Here is a 14,926-nt window from a genome sequence, read left to right on the forward strand (position 1 = left end):
AGCCCCGGATGTTAGCTTTCCAACCCAACTAGAACCGCATTATTTGGACCTCTGTAGCTCAAGTTATGGTTGTTTAAGTGCGAAGAGGTCAGCTTGACAGCTTTCCGGTTCTTTCATTTCTTCATGAGTTCTCCAACTTTTCATGCTTTCTTTCTCCATCCCCTTTGATCCAATCTTTGCCTCCTAATTCTGAAATTATTTAACAAACATATCAAGGCATCTAATAGAATCAATGTGAATTAAATTTAGCTATTTTAAGACCTAAAAAGCATGTTTTCACATTCAAGCACAATTAAAGAAGAATATACAAAACCATGCTATTTCGTTGAATAAATATGGGTAAAAGGTGATAAAATCCCCAAAAATCAATACAAGATAAACCCTACAAATGGGGTTTATCACTACGTTATTTCTTTAGTTTGTCTATAGAACATACTAGTCACTGGTGCTGTGGTAATTGTCCAATCTTACTTGAATTTCACGTTAAACAAATTTGAGTCTCATATTATGACCAATCTCTAATGTTGTAATTAATTGTCCAATCTCACTACAAGAAAAAGAGTATTTTTCGACGCTAAAAATTGACAGCTATCTCTCCCTTCGATATTTTTCGACGGCTTGATGTCGATATTATTAAAAAAGATAATTAAAAATAAAATATTAAAATCGACAGCAAAGTCGTCGATTTTTTTGATAATCCTTTAACTGTCTTCTCATTATCGACACATTGTCGACGAATTGTGCGCTGAAAATACTTTTATTTAAAATTGATGGACATGGCATTTATTTTATTATTTAAAATGACACATTTTGTCGTCGATAAATTTAAACGGTCTTAATCACTTTTTAAAATTAAATGGAGGCTATAGATTTAATGTATAAAATCGACGCTTGGGACGTCTTTTTTTCCAAATTAAAATCGACGGGTATGCTGTCGATTTTTATCAATAAAATAAATTTTCTTCACTCACTTCCTGCGTTTCCTTCATTTCCCCAAATTCTCCATTTCAATTTTCACCAACCCTTATTTTAACCTTGAATTCACCTCGCATACCTCAACCCTCCTTCTCTATCGCCGCTGCGTCGCTGTCGCATCAAGATGATCTCTCCCTCCTCCTCCCTCTCCTCCGATGATCTCCACAAAGAATCAGGTTTTCCTTCTCTCTCTCTATATATATATATGTATATCAATTTTAAACCTTAAATTACTTCAACTTTACCTCTGTCTCGCGTTTTGGAATTTGTAAACAGAGGAGCTTCAGACATTGATTCCTAAAGGCTTTGAAGTAATTGGAGCGCTTGCTTACGGAGCCGGCGCCGACGCTCAAGCGGCAATTCATGCTGCTCGCAGACTGAGGAAGCTTCTATACGGTGAAGAGGAAGAGGATAATCGACCGGTGATCGGAGCAGTCACCGCCGGTTTCGGCGAGCTGAAATTTTTCGTGTCGGAGAGTGAAAAATCGAATCACCTCGAAGAGGTTGATTCAGTTGTTGAAGAAGAACATTCGGAGAAATGTGTGGGAGAATGGTTGCTTGATTCGTTGTGGGCTTCCGATCAAGTTGCTAGTATATTATCCTCTCAAGAATACGAGTGGTTAGTTTTATTCAATTTTTTGTTTCTTCTAATCTCTAAGTGTTCGTTTGGATTGGTGTTAATTTTGCTTTGCATGTTCTGCTGGGGTTGTATTTTGAAATTAACTTCAATCAATTCATTGTTTTTGCATTGCCATGTAATGAAGCAATCTAGGGATTGGAAATTGGAGTTTGTGAGCTAGTAGCATTAATTGATAATACTTTGACGATGGAAGTTATAGAGCATAGGACTTATGAGATGCTATCACAAGGGAGACAGAAATGAAGCAAGGTATGTTCTGTAATCTGGCATGGATAGGATATTTCTTTTAACATTTACCTGTCTCTTTTAGAAAATACTATCACAAGGCTATTTTGTCTGCTGTTGTTAAGTTTCATAGAAGAATTTACATATTCTATCTCCAGACTTTTCCTGTTTATCATTATGATCTTATCATGCATCTTTATTATATGAAATATTTTGCTCTCTGGAGTTGAAGTTAGGAGATCCTTACACACAAGGTTGGGATTACCTTTTGATCGACCCTTTCTGAGAATCGCTAACGCCTTGGCTTTTTCAAAATTGGAAAATGGTGGTCTTGGCTCTCAACAAAAGGGTAATAAGTAGATCTAATTTATTCATTTATTTTTTAATGCTTTATAGGTATTGAGAATTATGATTGCATCTGCATTTCCATTGTTTATTTTTTAGTAATAACTCCTATACTTTCCTCTGTTTTATTTATGCCTTCAGTTACTTAATATTCTTTTCGTAATATTACATTCAACTTTACTCAGGGATATACACATTGGGATTCCAAACAGTGGGGGTAAATGCTATTTTGCTCTGTGTCTCAATGTAATTTTTCTCTGATTTATCTGAAAATGTTATGGTTTATGCAGTTTCTGGGGGAAGTGTTTCTCTTGTTCATGGTTCCTATGAATACTTTCATTATCTTCAGGATGGTTTTAATGATTCGGTAATTTCCATCTTTCTGCTCCCCAATGGTTTTGAAATTACATGTCTTCTTTTTCATGTTGGCCTTTATTGCAATGACATATCCAAATACACTCCATTTGTTAAGAATTAAGTTGACTAAAGAAAGGGTTACTGTGAAAGGGTAGGATTGAGTTAATGATGAACATAAAAGGATTCAATGTATAATACTCTATGTTAAATCAAAGTAATCAATTAATAAAAAGAGCAGGTCAGCTGGCACATTCATTCTAATATGATTATGCTGTATATGTGACAGAGTTAGATGCTCCCACACTGATGGAAATGGAAGTGTTGCAAAGAGGACAACACTTCATGATCTCTATGAGAAAGAAGGCCAGAGTCCATGGTATGATAATCTCTACTGTCCTGTTACCGATCTGCTTCCTCTTATAGCCAGTGGTGTCAGAGGCCTAACTAGCAACCCTGCGGTAAATTTTTTTTTTTAACTATCATTCTCCATTTATGAAGATATTTTTCTCGGAATAATGACGCCTAAAAAAATAGTACAGATTACATTTGCCAAACACACTCAGCATAACATGTTTGTCTATGTGATTGCAGATCTTTCAGAAAGCTATCTCCTCCTGAAACGCTTACAATGATCAGTTCAGGTACGTCAAACTTTTTGGCTAAGCATTAATGGAATTTCTTCTATCATATGTGATTTGCATTTTATTGGAGTAAAGCATGGAAATTTAGCATAATAAACCATGTTAACATTTCTCCTAAGTTTCTAATTTGATAGGAGGATTAGCTCTTCACTACCTTAAGTGTACTGTTCGTTTAGCTGCTATGCTTATATTGTAATGCCTTTAGCATTACAAGGGAAAAAGTAAAAATAGAAAAAAACAAATACGATTTATTTTTTCTCCTTTTTTGGTCTGTTATTGTACTATGGTGAGCTATTTCGTTTTCTGCTTATATAGCTAAATAGAAATTCCTCAACAACACAGGGAACTCGTGCAAGCAGTGAAGGACATTGAAAGTGCGTATTGGGAACTTGTGGTGAAGGACATTCAAGATGCTTGCAAACTATTTGAACCGATTTATGACCAAACAGATGGCGGTGATGGCTATGTCTCTGTTGAAGTATCTCCTAAGCTTGCAGATGATACTAAGGGAACCATACAGGCTTGAAAATGGTTTCATAAAGTGGTTAATCGCCCCAACGTGTATATAAAAATTCCTGTCACAACTTCTTGTATCCCTTCAATCAAGGAAGTCATTGCAAATGGGATAAGTGTGAATGTGACTGTAAGTTTATGCAATATCCTTCTATGTAGTTTACAACTTAAGTTAACATCATAGAGTGTTATGGTATGATATTCTAGGTTTGGTGTTTGGCTACATCATAAGTATTCCTAGGTATAAATTGTGCCATTATTTTAATCTCAAAATGGTTATAATTTACAACTGAGAAAATTGAAGTGCCATATGATTTGACTTCTTTCACAATGTGGCTGGAGTGTAAATTTAAGTTTCTGGCATCTATATCTGCAGTTGATATTCTCGCTTGCAAGATATGAAGCTGTGATTGCTGCTTCCAATCCATTAATATATTAGTGCTTTCATTAAGAATTAAGTTGACTAAAAAAAGGGGTTACTGTAAAAATTTATCTTGTCTTAAGTCTTTATGTTAGAGAATTATTTATTATTTTAATAAGTTTGTAAACTCATTATCTAATATTAAGTATAAATTTTGTTTTTATATTTAAAAGTTTATTTGTCTTGTTATCTAATATTCTATATAAATTTTATTTCTATATTTAAAAGTTTATTTGCATTAATTGTTTACTATTTTTCAAATAAAAAATAAATAAAAAATATAGCTATTAAAATCGACGGTAATGTTGTCACTTTTTAAATTTAAAATAGACAAAGAATTTATCGATATTTAAATAATTAAATCGACGGCAGTTGTGTCGATTTTATTGAATCAAATATCGACAAAAAAGGCGTCGATTTTATATAATAATATCAACGGCAACGTTATCGATTTTAGTAAAAAGGTAAAGTTATTAAACTCATATTATAGACAAAAATGGTGTCGATTTTATTAAATTATTATCGACGGCTAGACAAGTCGTCGATTTTATTCGAATTTTGAAAAATTGACAAGCTTAATAGCGACCACCTTCACCGTCCATTTTGCCGTTGATTTTTAGTTTTGCCGTCGATTTTAACGATATTTCTTGTAGTGTCTCTAATATTATTAACAACATTCAGTCTCAAGGGTATCAATTATCATCATTAGTTTCAACAGTCTTAGTAAAGCTCAATACAATTCATCAGTCATATTAGAACTCTCAATTCCTCAACCCAAAGCAAGTGGGGTAAGGCACAACCCTTACATCTACCCAAGGAGTTCAAATATCAATTAATACTCACTTTTATTACCCAATCATTCATTAATTAACATTGCCACAAGAATTGCCCTCAACGCCACTATCGCTAGCATAAAAGACCTCTCAGTTGTTCAAACACATACAAAATAATACAAACAATACACAGATAGGGAGAACAAATAAAGTATTTAGATCAAGTACATATAGATACATTTAATTAAGAAGGCAAACCAATTATAAGATGCATACCAAAACAATACACACAAATGTAAATGATGCATGTTTGTCCTATGGCCAATGAGCTCGTCTATCAGTTACACAGCTAAACACGACATGTCCAGTAGCTGACTCGGACATCGCCTCTTTGTTGCGCACTAATATCTCAATACATTGGCTGACTGTTAGAGGGAATGTGTCCTCGCACCATTAGAGAGAATACGTGCCCTCTCACCATTAGAGGGAATACGTGCCGTCTCACTATTAGAGGGAATATGTGCCATGTCACCATGCAACCAGAGAGAACCACGAACAAGCGAAAGTGACCACCTTCCTTGTTCTGACATAACTCAACTCAATGCGTAAACAAAATTCACCATCGTCCTTGCCATGAGTAAACGTCAGTTCACATCAAAGTCTTTAATCAATTTTTGAAATCATTAAGTTTATTAACTACATTCTCATTTAGTTTACTAATTTGTTTATCTCGTAAGTGGGACAACGCCACCGTCCTCACCGTGGGTGGGACAAAGCCACTATCCCCATAAAGTAATAACACACTGGGCAAGCGGGATGATACCACCGTCCTCACCAATCCGGTCACTTAGACCTCAGTTCATTATTATCATTTACTTAAATCAGTTTCATAAGTTAGTATGTTCTTTAACCCCAATTCTCTATCAGTTTACCCATTCCATTCTCTCGTGAGCGGGATAATATCACTGTCCTCACCGCGGACGGGACGAACCTCCATTCCCACAACCATGTCATCTAGTTTAACCAAGCGTTTATCTGAGAATAATTCAATTAAATTCTTACCATGTACTCACACTCATTCCAGAGCCTAAAAACAGGTTGTCGGACCTTAATTAGGGATTACGGAAGTTCACAAGCTTTTTGAAACGTGCTTCAAATGTTCGTGATATAATGAGTTCAAGTGTTATTTAGAAGATATTAGTTTATATTTTTAGAATATTTTAATTTAATGTATTTTGATTTTGTTTATTTAATTATTAGATTGGGCCTTATGTTTATGGGCTTTAGGTTTTTCTTTGTTTTAACCTAATAAGAAGTTATAAATACCTCCTTAGCTATTGTAGTCATAGAATAGAATGATTTGGAGGTTTTAAAACCCTTTTTGGTTTTGTGATGAAACCATGATGTAAACAATTGAGGTTGAGGAGTCCTTTTCTTGTTGCATCGGGAAATTGGTTAGAAGGTTGAGGAGTCCTTTCGAATCAATTCCCAAACTACGGCGTTGACAAGTTAGGTTGAGGAGTCCCTTTCTTGTTGCGTCAAGAAATTGGGTAGAAAGTAGAGTGATTCTCTTTGTACTCAATTTTAATCTATCTTGTTTATTTCTATTTCAATTACAATTTATCTTTTATATTCAATTTTAATTCTTATCTTATTTATCCTTTTATTTCTTTATCATTTGGTATCAGAGCTCAGGTGTTAGATTAATTTTTATTAATTTATATTTGTTCTTCTTTTATCATTAAAGAAAAAGAGTCCAGTGTATGTTGCGTCTTTTTTTAAGTTCTTGTGTTCTTGTGTTCGTTTGCGTTTCATTATTGTTTAAAAAAAATATAAAGTGCAAAAAAAAACAAAAAGAAAGAGAAAAAAAACAAAAAAAAGAAAAAAATATTTCCTCATAATTTTTGTGCTTTTCATATTCTATTTTTTTACCTACAAGATTCGGGGACGAATCTTTTTTGAAGAGGAGGAGAATGATACGTGCTTCAAATGTTCGTGATATGAAGAGTTCAAGTGTTATTTAAAAAATATTAGTTTACATTTTTAGAATATTTTAATTTAATGTATTTTGATTTTTTTTATTTAATTATTTGATTGGGCCTTATGTTTATGGGCTTTAGGATTTTCTTTGTTTTAACCTAATAAGAGGTTATAAATACCTCCTTAGCTATTGTAGTCATAGAATAGAATGATTTGAGGTTTTAAAACCCCTTTTTGATTTCGTGATGAAACCATGATGTGGACAATTGAGGTTGAGGAGTCCCTCTCTTGTTGCATCGGAGAATTGGTTAGAAGGTTGAGGAGTCCCTTCAAATCAATTCCCAAACTACGGCGTTGACAAGTTAGGTTGAGGAGTCCCTTTCTTGTTGCGTCAAGAAATTAGGTAAAAAGTTGAGTGATTCTCTTTGTACTTAATTTCAATCTATTATTTTGTTTTTATTCAATTTCAATTATTGTCTTGTTTATCTTTTATTTCGTATCATTTGGTATAAACAAGACAAGAATTGAAATTGAATAAAAAAGATACATTGAAATTGAAATAGAAACAAAAATAATAGATTAAAATTGAGTACAAAGAGAATCACTCTACTTCTACCCAATTTCTTGACGCAACAAGAAATGGACTCCTCAACTTAACTTGTCAACGCCGTAGTTTGGGAATTGATTCGATGGGACTCCTCAACCTTCTAACCAATTCTCCGATGCAACAAGAAAGGGACTCCTCAACCTCAATTGTATACATCATGGTTTCATCACGAAGCCAAAAAGGGGTTTTAAAACCTCCAAATCATTCTATTCTATGACTACAATAGCTAAGGAGGTATTTATAACCTCTTATTAGGTTAAAACAAAGAAAATCCTAAAGCCATAAACATAAGGCCCAATCTAATAATTAAATAAACAAAATCAAAATATATTAAATTAAAATATTCTAAAAATGTAAACTAATATCTTCTAAATAACACTTGAATTCTTCGTATCACGAACATTTGAAGCACGTATCATTCTCCTCCTCTTCAAAAAAGATTCGTCCTCGAATCTTGTAGGTGAAAAAATAGAATATGAAAAGCACAAAAATTACAAGGAAGATATTTTTTTCTTTTTTTTGTATATATTTCTTTTTTTTGCTTTTTTTCTTTCTTTCTTTTTGGTTTTTTTTTTCACTTTATGTTTTTTTAAACAATAATAAAACGCAAACGAAAACAAGAACACAAGAACTTAAAGAAAGACGCAACAGACACTGGACTCTTTTTTTATGATAAAAGAAGAACAAATATAGATTAATAAGAATTAATCTAACACCTGAGCTCTGATACCAAATGATAAAGAAATAAGAAATAAACAAGAAGATAAAGATTCAAACTGAATAAAAAAAATACATTGAAATTAAAATAGAAATAAAAAGATAGATTGAAATTGAGTACAAAGAGAATCATTCTGCTTTCTACCAAATTTCTTAACGCAACAAGAAAGGGACTCTTCAACCTAACTTGTCAACGCCGTAGTTTGGGAATTGATTCGAAGGGACTCCTCAACCTTCTAACCAATTCCCCGATACAATAAGAGGGAGACTCTTCAACCTCAATTGTCCACATCATGGTTTTATTACGAAACCAAAAAGGGGTTTTAAAACCTCCAAATCATTCTATTCTATGACTACAATAACTAAGGAGGTATTATAACCTCTTATTAGGTTAAAACAAAGAAAACCCTAAAACTCATAAACATAAGGCCCAATCTAATAATTAAATAAACAAAATCAAAATACATTAAATTAAAATATTCTAAAAATTTAAACTAATATCTTCTAAATAACATTTGAACTCTTCATATCACAAACATTTGAAGCACGTATCACTTTTCGAAAAAGTCAAACAGTTAAAAATAGAGTTTAAGTGAAAAAACAGGGTTTGTGTGTACGCATCACCCTTATGCATATGTACGCACCCGAATGCAATTCTCAGCTTGTTTGTACGCATTACCCTTGTGCGTACAACTAACTTGTAAAATTCCTGGGCATGTGTACGCATACCCCTCATGCGTATGCACGAGTATTTTCATCCACTCTGTTCTATGTGTGGGCATCATTGTGTGTGTGGGCACACACACCAGAAATTCTGATTTTCTGCATAATCTCATAATTCAATTTTTTTATACCAATCTTCATTCGTTCATATCTTTCTCTTTAAAATTCCAATTTCTCCCATTCTTAAACTCTTTTAAAGATCATTTAACAAACTTCAATTTAAGCTAAGCTTTACCCAAATCCAAGCTTTGAGCACCAAATTATAGCCGTCAAAGTTGGTCAAAATTCTATTTTTACCAATTTCACCAATTTGCCAAATTTCACCAAAGTCCAATTCAATCCAACACTCATTTAATCTAGGCATCCCAACACTCATTTAATCAAGTCCTACCCATTTCACACCTAACCAAACCACTCCAACATAATCCATCCAAATTCCCCAAGTTTTCTATCAATCATCAAACTAACCATTAATTTTATATAACTAAATCAATGGTAATACCATAAATTCTCAAATCAAACCTTATCATTCCAATCAATAATCTACTCATGGCAATTTTATCACTTATTATAACTTACCATATAGGGAATAATCTCACCCTATGCTGGCTTCCAGCCCAGTTTCATATCAATCAAATACAATTTCATATCAATCTCACATCCATATAATCATATTAAGCTCACCAAATACACAATTCGCACAATCATGCTACAATCGCAATTCATCATCAATTTTTTCATTCAACGCTAACTTAGGGGCAATTAACCTAGGTTTTTACATATTCTTATATCGTGCCTACTCAAAATTAACATTCGTACCTCTTGGACGGTAGTCTCAACCTCGGAAAGCTCATCTCTGACAATTCCAAGCTTCATCCAACGTCAATCAAGTCCCTACAAATACTCCGCAACCAAATCAAGCCACAAGTCGCAACATAACTCAACCCAAGCAGGCTATCACTCTTCATTTAACCTACTTTACATCAATTTAATTCACATTTCATGTTACGGTTTTATTTAAAATTATGGATAATAAAGGGATTAGGCTTCCTTACCTTAATCCACTTGAAATCGGGATGGAACTCACTTGAAATCCATGCTAAAGTACTCCTAAAGAGCCAAAATCACAAAATTTTAACACCATGTACTCCCAAACGTGAAATAGTGGAGAAATTCAAAAAAATGGGAAGGTGTTTCGGATTTACTCACTTCAATCGTTTTAGCCCGTTGGCTCAACTTTATGTCAAAATCTTTAAGATTAGTGTTTTGATTCGTATTTTAAATATTTTTACTTTTCCAAATTATAACTTCTAATTTCTTATTCTTCTTTGCTCATATTTAATTTATTAAAAAATTATTTATCATTTTTTCTGGATTTTACACACTCCCTAATTTATACTTTTTTGATCAGGTAGACAATAGTGATTTTTTATTATTAACATGGTATACTTTTTGTATGATCCCTTTTTTTGTGAGCTAAGATTCTCATGTTAGAGACTGTCTCATTCTAATTAGACTGTGCAAAAATAGATCTTCAAGTGGTTTTGAAAAAGAATGTTAAATAGAAAGTGTTTATTTCCATAGAATGTTATATATTTGAGACTTTGTTATGTATTTGCCTTCTCAATTTGAATGAAGACCTGTGATCCTGTATATTCTTCACAGTTTAGACTTTGTGTTATGTTCTTAGTTAGTGCTGACCCTTTCTAATATATTGGGCTTTTCTTTTTTCAATAGGTTTTGATTATATGGATACCAGAAAATTTGGATGGTAAAAATTGACATTATTATCTTTGCATTCTTAACAAAAGGGCATTTTCACGTATGATACAGTTTGGGTGTGGAACTGCAACACTGGCCATTTGATTTTGAAGTAACCTCTTTAAAAGCTCATACTTCATTTATACGATATTCTGATGATGAGGACACTGAGGTTGCTGGTAGCGCTGCTGCTGGAGGCGGTGCTTTTACTGTGGTCATGGTGGTAAAGGAAGGAGAGGATGGCGGGTGATGATCAAATCGGTTTCGCATGAACATAAAGAAAAGGTGTTGAATTTGTTTTTTTAGTTGATTTTTATTTTGCTTTTGTGAATTGTGCAATTGATTGATTTTTCTGACTGAACCTTTTATTTAGTTTATGCTAATGATTTTGAACTGTGCATATTGAGTTTCAACATGATCTGCCAAGTCATGGCTTGATCATAAGTTCATAGCTAAGAAGTTGCTTTTTGGCTTAGAGAATGTTATTCAGTTATTGTATATTTGTTTGTAAACTTAAACTATGAACCACAATAACCCTAGCTAAGTTGTGGGTGTTTTTATTCTTGGATTTGGTTGTGAAATTTGTTGCAATTATATATAGTAAAGAGCAATTTTTGTTGTTAATTTTGTGAATTGTAGATATAATTGCAGGGGCTTGAGGATTTAAATGTTTTTTTCTGGTTTGTAACATATTGTTATTTGCTATTTTTTATAAATAAAAAAATAACTTTTTTTATTTATGAAAAAATTTGTCAATGTAACATTTTGAACTTTTTATGAAAAATATGATAGATTATTACTATAAAAGTTTAGTTTAAAAGTTAAGTGTTTACCAAATTTTAAAGAAACATTTCATCACCAATGGAAGTGAAAATAATAATCATTAATTACCTAAGAATGCAGGCCAAGACAAAGTGTTACGGCCCGGCCCAGAACCAGCTTTGGGCCGACCCGACCCGAGCAGTACCCGACCCGGACACGCGCCCTCCAACCGACCCGGACACGCGTCCTGTACGGTTCACACGCGGCTGCAGGACAGCGTCCTTGGGAATATGGGCCTGTCCCATAAGGGGCCCACTACTGACATGTATATAAGGGGAAGATTGGCTCTTCCCCCGAGGTACGTCACTTTCTACATCACTCCCCCTGCTTGTACGATTTCTGACTTGAGCGTCGGAGTGTCTTTGCAGGTGGCACCCCCCTCGTCCGTTCACCAACTCAAGTGCTCGCCAGCTCGGCAGACCCTCGATCAGCGCACCCAGGACTAAGACACCCTCATCTATCCACCTTTGCATCTTCTGTCCACCCGACCTGTTCAGGAGCCGACCAACGAACATTGGCGCCGTCTGTGGGGACGTCTAAATGGAAGCTGTACTGGGTCTTGGCGACCAAGGCCGGGCTGCCGGAGCGGAGGGGCAGCCTCCGTCGCCTCGCAAGGGGGGCGGCGAAGGTCCCCCCATCGACGCACGGGGACACGACCATTCGGAGGAACAGGCGGCGATAGCGCCATAATAATGCAAGAGCTGCGCCACCGAGTCCAGAACCTGGAGCGGCAGCTTGCCGACAGGGAGCGGGACGGACGCTCTACCGATCCGAGCTATACCCCGTCTCCCGGAAGCGAGGAGGAAGACTCTTACCGAAGCCGCCCGCGGACGGAGGCAGAGAGTTCGCGGGAGGAGTCACCCATAATGAGGAGACGAAATGACACGATCATCTACTCCCGAGGCAGACCGACCCATCGAGCGACAAGAGGTCGCGAAGACGGAAGAACACGACAACCTGTGATAATGGGCGCCACCCCGTTCCACCGATCTATCCTCGAGGTCCGGCAGCCGAAACACTTCGACAAGCCAACGGACATGAGGTACGACGGAACTCAAGACCCTCTAGAACACCTGACGGCCTTCGAGGCCAGGATGAATCTAGAGGGAGTAGGCGACGAAGTGAGATGCCGTGCCTTCCCGGTGACCTTAGCAGGACCAGCGATCAATGGTTTAACGGCCTCCCTCAAGGTTCTATCTACAATTTCTCAGACATCAGCCGCGCATTCCTGGCTCAATTCACAACGCGAATAGCAAAGGCCAAGCATCCTATCAACCTTCTCGGGGTAACCCAAAGACAGGGAGAGCCGACCAGGAGGTACTTAGATCGGTTCAACGACGAATGCTTGGAAATCGACGGCTTAACCGATTCGGTGGCCAGTCTCTGCCTGACGAACGGCCTCCTTAACGAGAACTTCCGAAAGCACCTTACAACGAAATCGGTTTGGACGATGCATGAAATCCAAACAGTGGCCAAAGAATACATAACGATGAAGAAGTCAGCCGAGTCGTGGCTGCCAATAAGCGGCAGTCTGGTTACGGCCAGGCTCGTCAGTTCGGTGGCGACGGGGAGAGGGCGAAAGAAAAGGCCAGGAGGAGGCGCCAACAAAGCACCTAGACCGTTCCCTCGAGTGGGGAAATTTACTAACTACACTCCACTCACCCCCCCATCATGGAAGTCTACCAACAAATTGCGGAGAAAGGAATTCTCCCGAAGCCCCGACCACTCAAGGACCGCACAGCGGAAACAAGAACCTTTATTGTGATTACCATAAGGGATATGGCCACCAACGCAGGACTGTTTCGACTTGAGGATGCATTAGAGCAAGCGATAAGGGAAGGAAGCTGCAGCGTTCTCCCATCTCATCAGGGAGCCGAGAAGGCGTTCGCGACCAGGACGAGGAAGGCAAGACACGCCCGGTCAAGCGGCGACAAGCCTGAAGACAGACCACGGCCTCACGGTGATAAACGTGGTAACGGCAAAGAACATGCACCAAATCCCGGTCGGCACACAAGAAAGACGCCAAGGTTCTGGCGATCTCATCTTCACCAGCAGAGTACCAAAAAACCCATCATTTCTTTCGCCTAGAAGATCAATGGTTCGCGACGCCCCGGAAAACCCTCCCATGGTCATCACGGCCAGAGTAGGAACCGGCCTCGTCAAACGGATCCTTGTCGACACTGGGGCCGACTCAAACATCATGTTTCGAAACGTGTTCGACGCACTGGGGCTGAAGGATGCCGACCTGACGACCCACCAGCACGGGGTTATCGGTTAGGCGACCACTTCATCAAACCAGACGGAGTCACAATCAATGATTTTGAGGCCATAATCAACACCAAGCTACTAGTTATGAAGTTCGTCACCGATGATGGATCCATAGGGACCATAAGAGGAGACCTCGAGACGGCGGTCGCCTGCGACAACGCAGCCTTTCCCTCAGAAAGAGTCCAAGGAAGCATCCGGCGTATTCTAGCCGACCTCGATGCCAGAGTAGAGGACAACCCGAGGCCGGAACCAGAAGGGGACCTGGAGAAATTTAGCATCGGTGACGAAGGGGAAAGATTCACATTCGTTAACAAGAACCTCCCGCATGAGTTGAAGGAGCCTTTGATTGAAATGAGGGCCAACAAGGACCTGTTCGCATGGACGCCAGCCGACATGCCGGGCATTGATCCACAAATCATTTCACACCACCTAGCCGTCAAGCCGGAAGCACGCCAGTGGCTCAACGAAGAAGAAAGATGTCGGCGGAGAGAGCAGAGGAGGTAGCCAAGCAAACGGCCGGCCTCCTAGAAGCAGGCTTCATACGAGAAGTGGACTACTCGACGTGGCTCTCAAATGTGGTATTGGTGAAAAACACAATGGCAGATGGAGAATGGCGTGGACTACTCTGACCTTAACAAGCATGCCCCAAAGATTGCTTCCCTCTCCCCAACATAGATGCACTCGTCGACGCTGCGGCGGGGTACCGGTATCTGAGTTTCATGGACGCTTACTCCGGTTACAATCAGATACCGATGCACCGACAGACGAAGACAAAACGGCGTTCATAACGCCAGAAGGAACTTTCTGCTACAAGTAATGCCGTTTGGCTTGAAAAATGCAGGGGCGACATATCAAAGGCTGATGACAGGATATTCCACGACCTCATAGGGAAAACGGTTCGAAGTTTACGTGGACGACCCTGGCAAAAACGACACACCTGACGACCTCCTAAACGACCTGGCAAGTGTGTTTGCGTCCCTCCGTCAACATGGTATGAGGCTGAACCCCCTCAAGTGCGCCTTCGCCATGGAAGCCGGCAAGTTCCTAGGATTTATGATAACTCAGAGAGGGTAGAAGCCAACCCGGAGAAATGCCAGGCAAATACTTCAGAGAAAGCCCGGGCTGTGTCAAGGACGTCCAGAGGTTGGGCAGGGCGAT

General features: G+C 37.9%; 1 protein-coding gene across 1 annotated transcript; it reads left to right on the plus strand.

Moving 5' to 3' along the window:
- Positions 1-956: 956 nt before the first annotated feature.
- On the plus strand, positions 957-2,414 carry LOC130979229 (probable Ufm1-specific protease). The gene is made up of 4 exons (XM_057902613.1): positions 957-1,151; positions 1,252-1,594; positions 1,740-1,864; positions 2,371-2,414. Exons 1-3 carry the CDS (start codon positions 1,100-1,102, stop codon positions 1,768-1,770), a joined length of 426 nt encoding a protein of 141 aa, XP_057758596.1. The 5' UTR covers positions 957-1,099; the 3' UTR covers positions 1,771-1,864; positions 2,371-2,414.
- Positions 2,415-14,926: the final 12,512 nt, after the last annotated feature.

The sequence above is a fragment of the Arachis stenosperma genome, chromosome 5, assembly GCF_014773155.1.
Source record: "Arachis stenosperma cultivar V10309 chromosome 5, arast.V10309.gnm1.PFL2, whole genome shotgun sequence".
Taxonomy (NCBI): domain Eukaryota; kingdom Viridiplantae; phylum Streptophyta; class Magnoliopsida; order Fabales; family Fabaceae; genus Arachis; species Arachis stenosperma.

What these genes read in the sequence shown, in the direction of transcription:
- LOC130979229 (XM_057902613.1), top strand. Translation starts at nt 1,100, where the DNA reads ATGATCTCTCCCTCCTCCTCCCTCTCCTCCGATGATCTCCACAAAGAA. An exon ending in TGATCTCCACAAAGAATCAG is followed by an intron (nt 1,152 to 1,251) that starts GTTTTCCTTCTC and finishes ATTTGTAAACAG; the next exon opens with AGGAGCTTCAGACATTGATT. An exon ending in TCCTCTCAAGAATACGAGTG is followed by an intron (nt 1,595 to 1,739) that starts GTTAGTTTTATT and finishes CATGTAATGAAG; the next exon opens with CAATCTAGGGATTGGAAATT.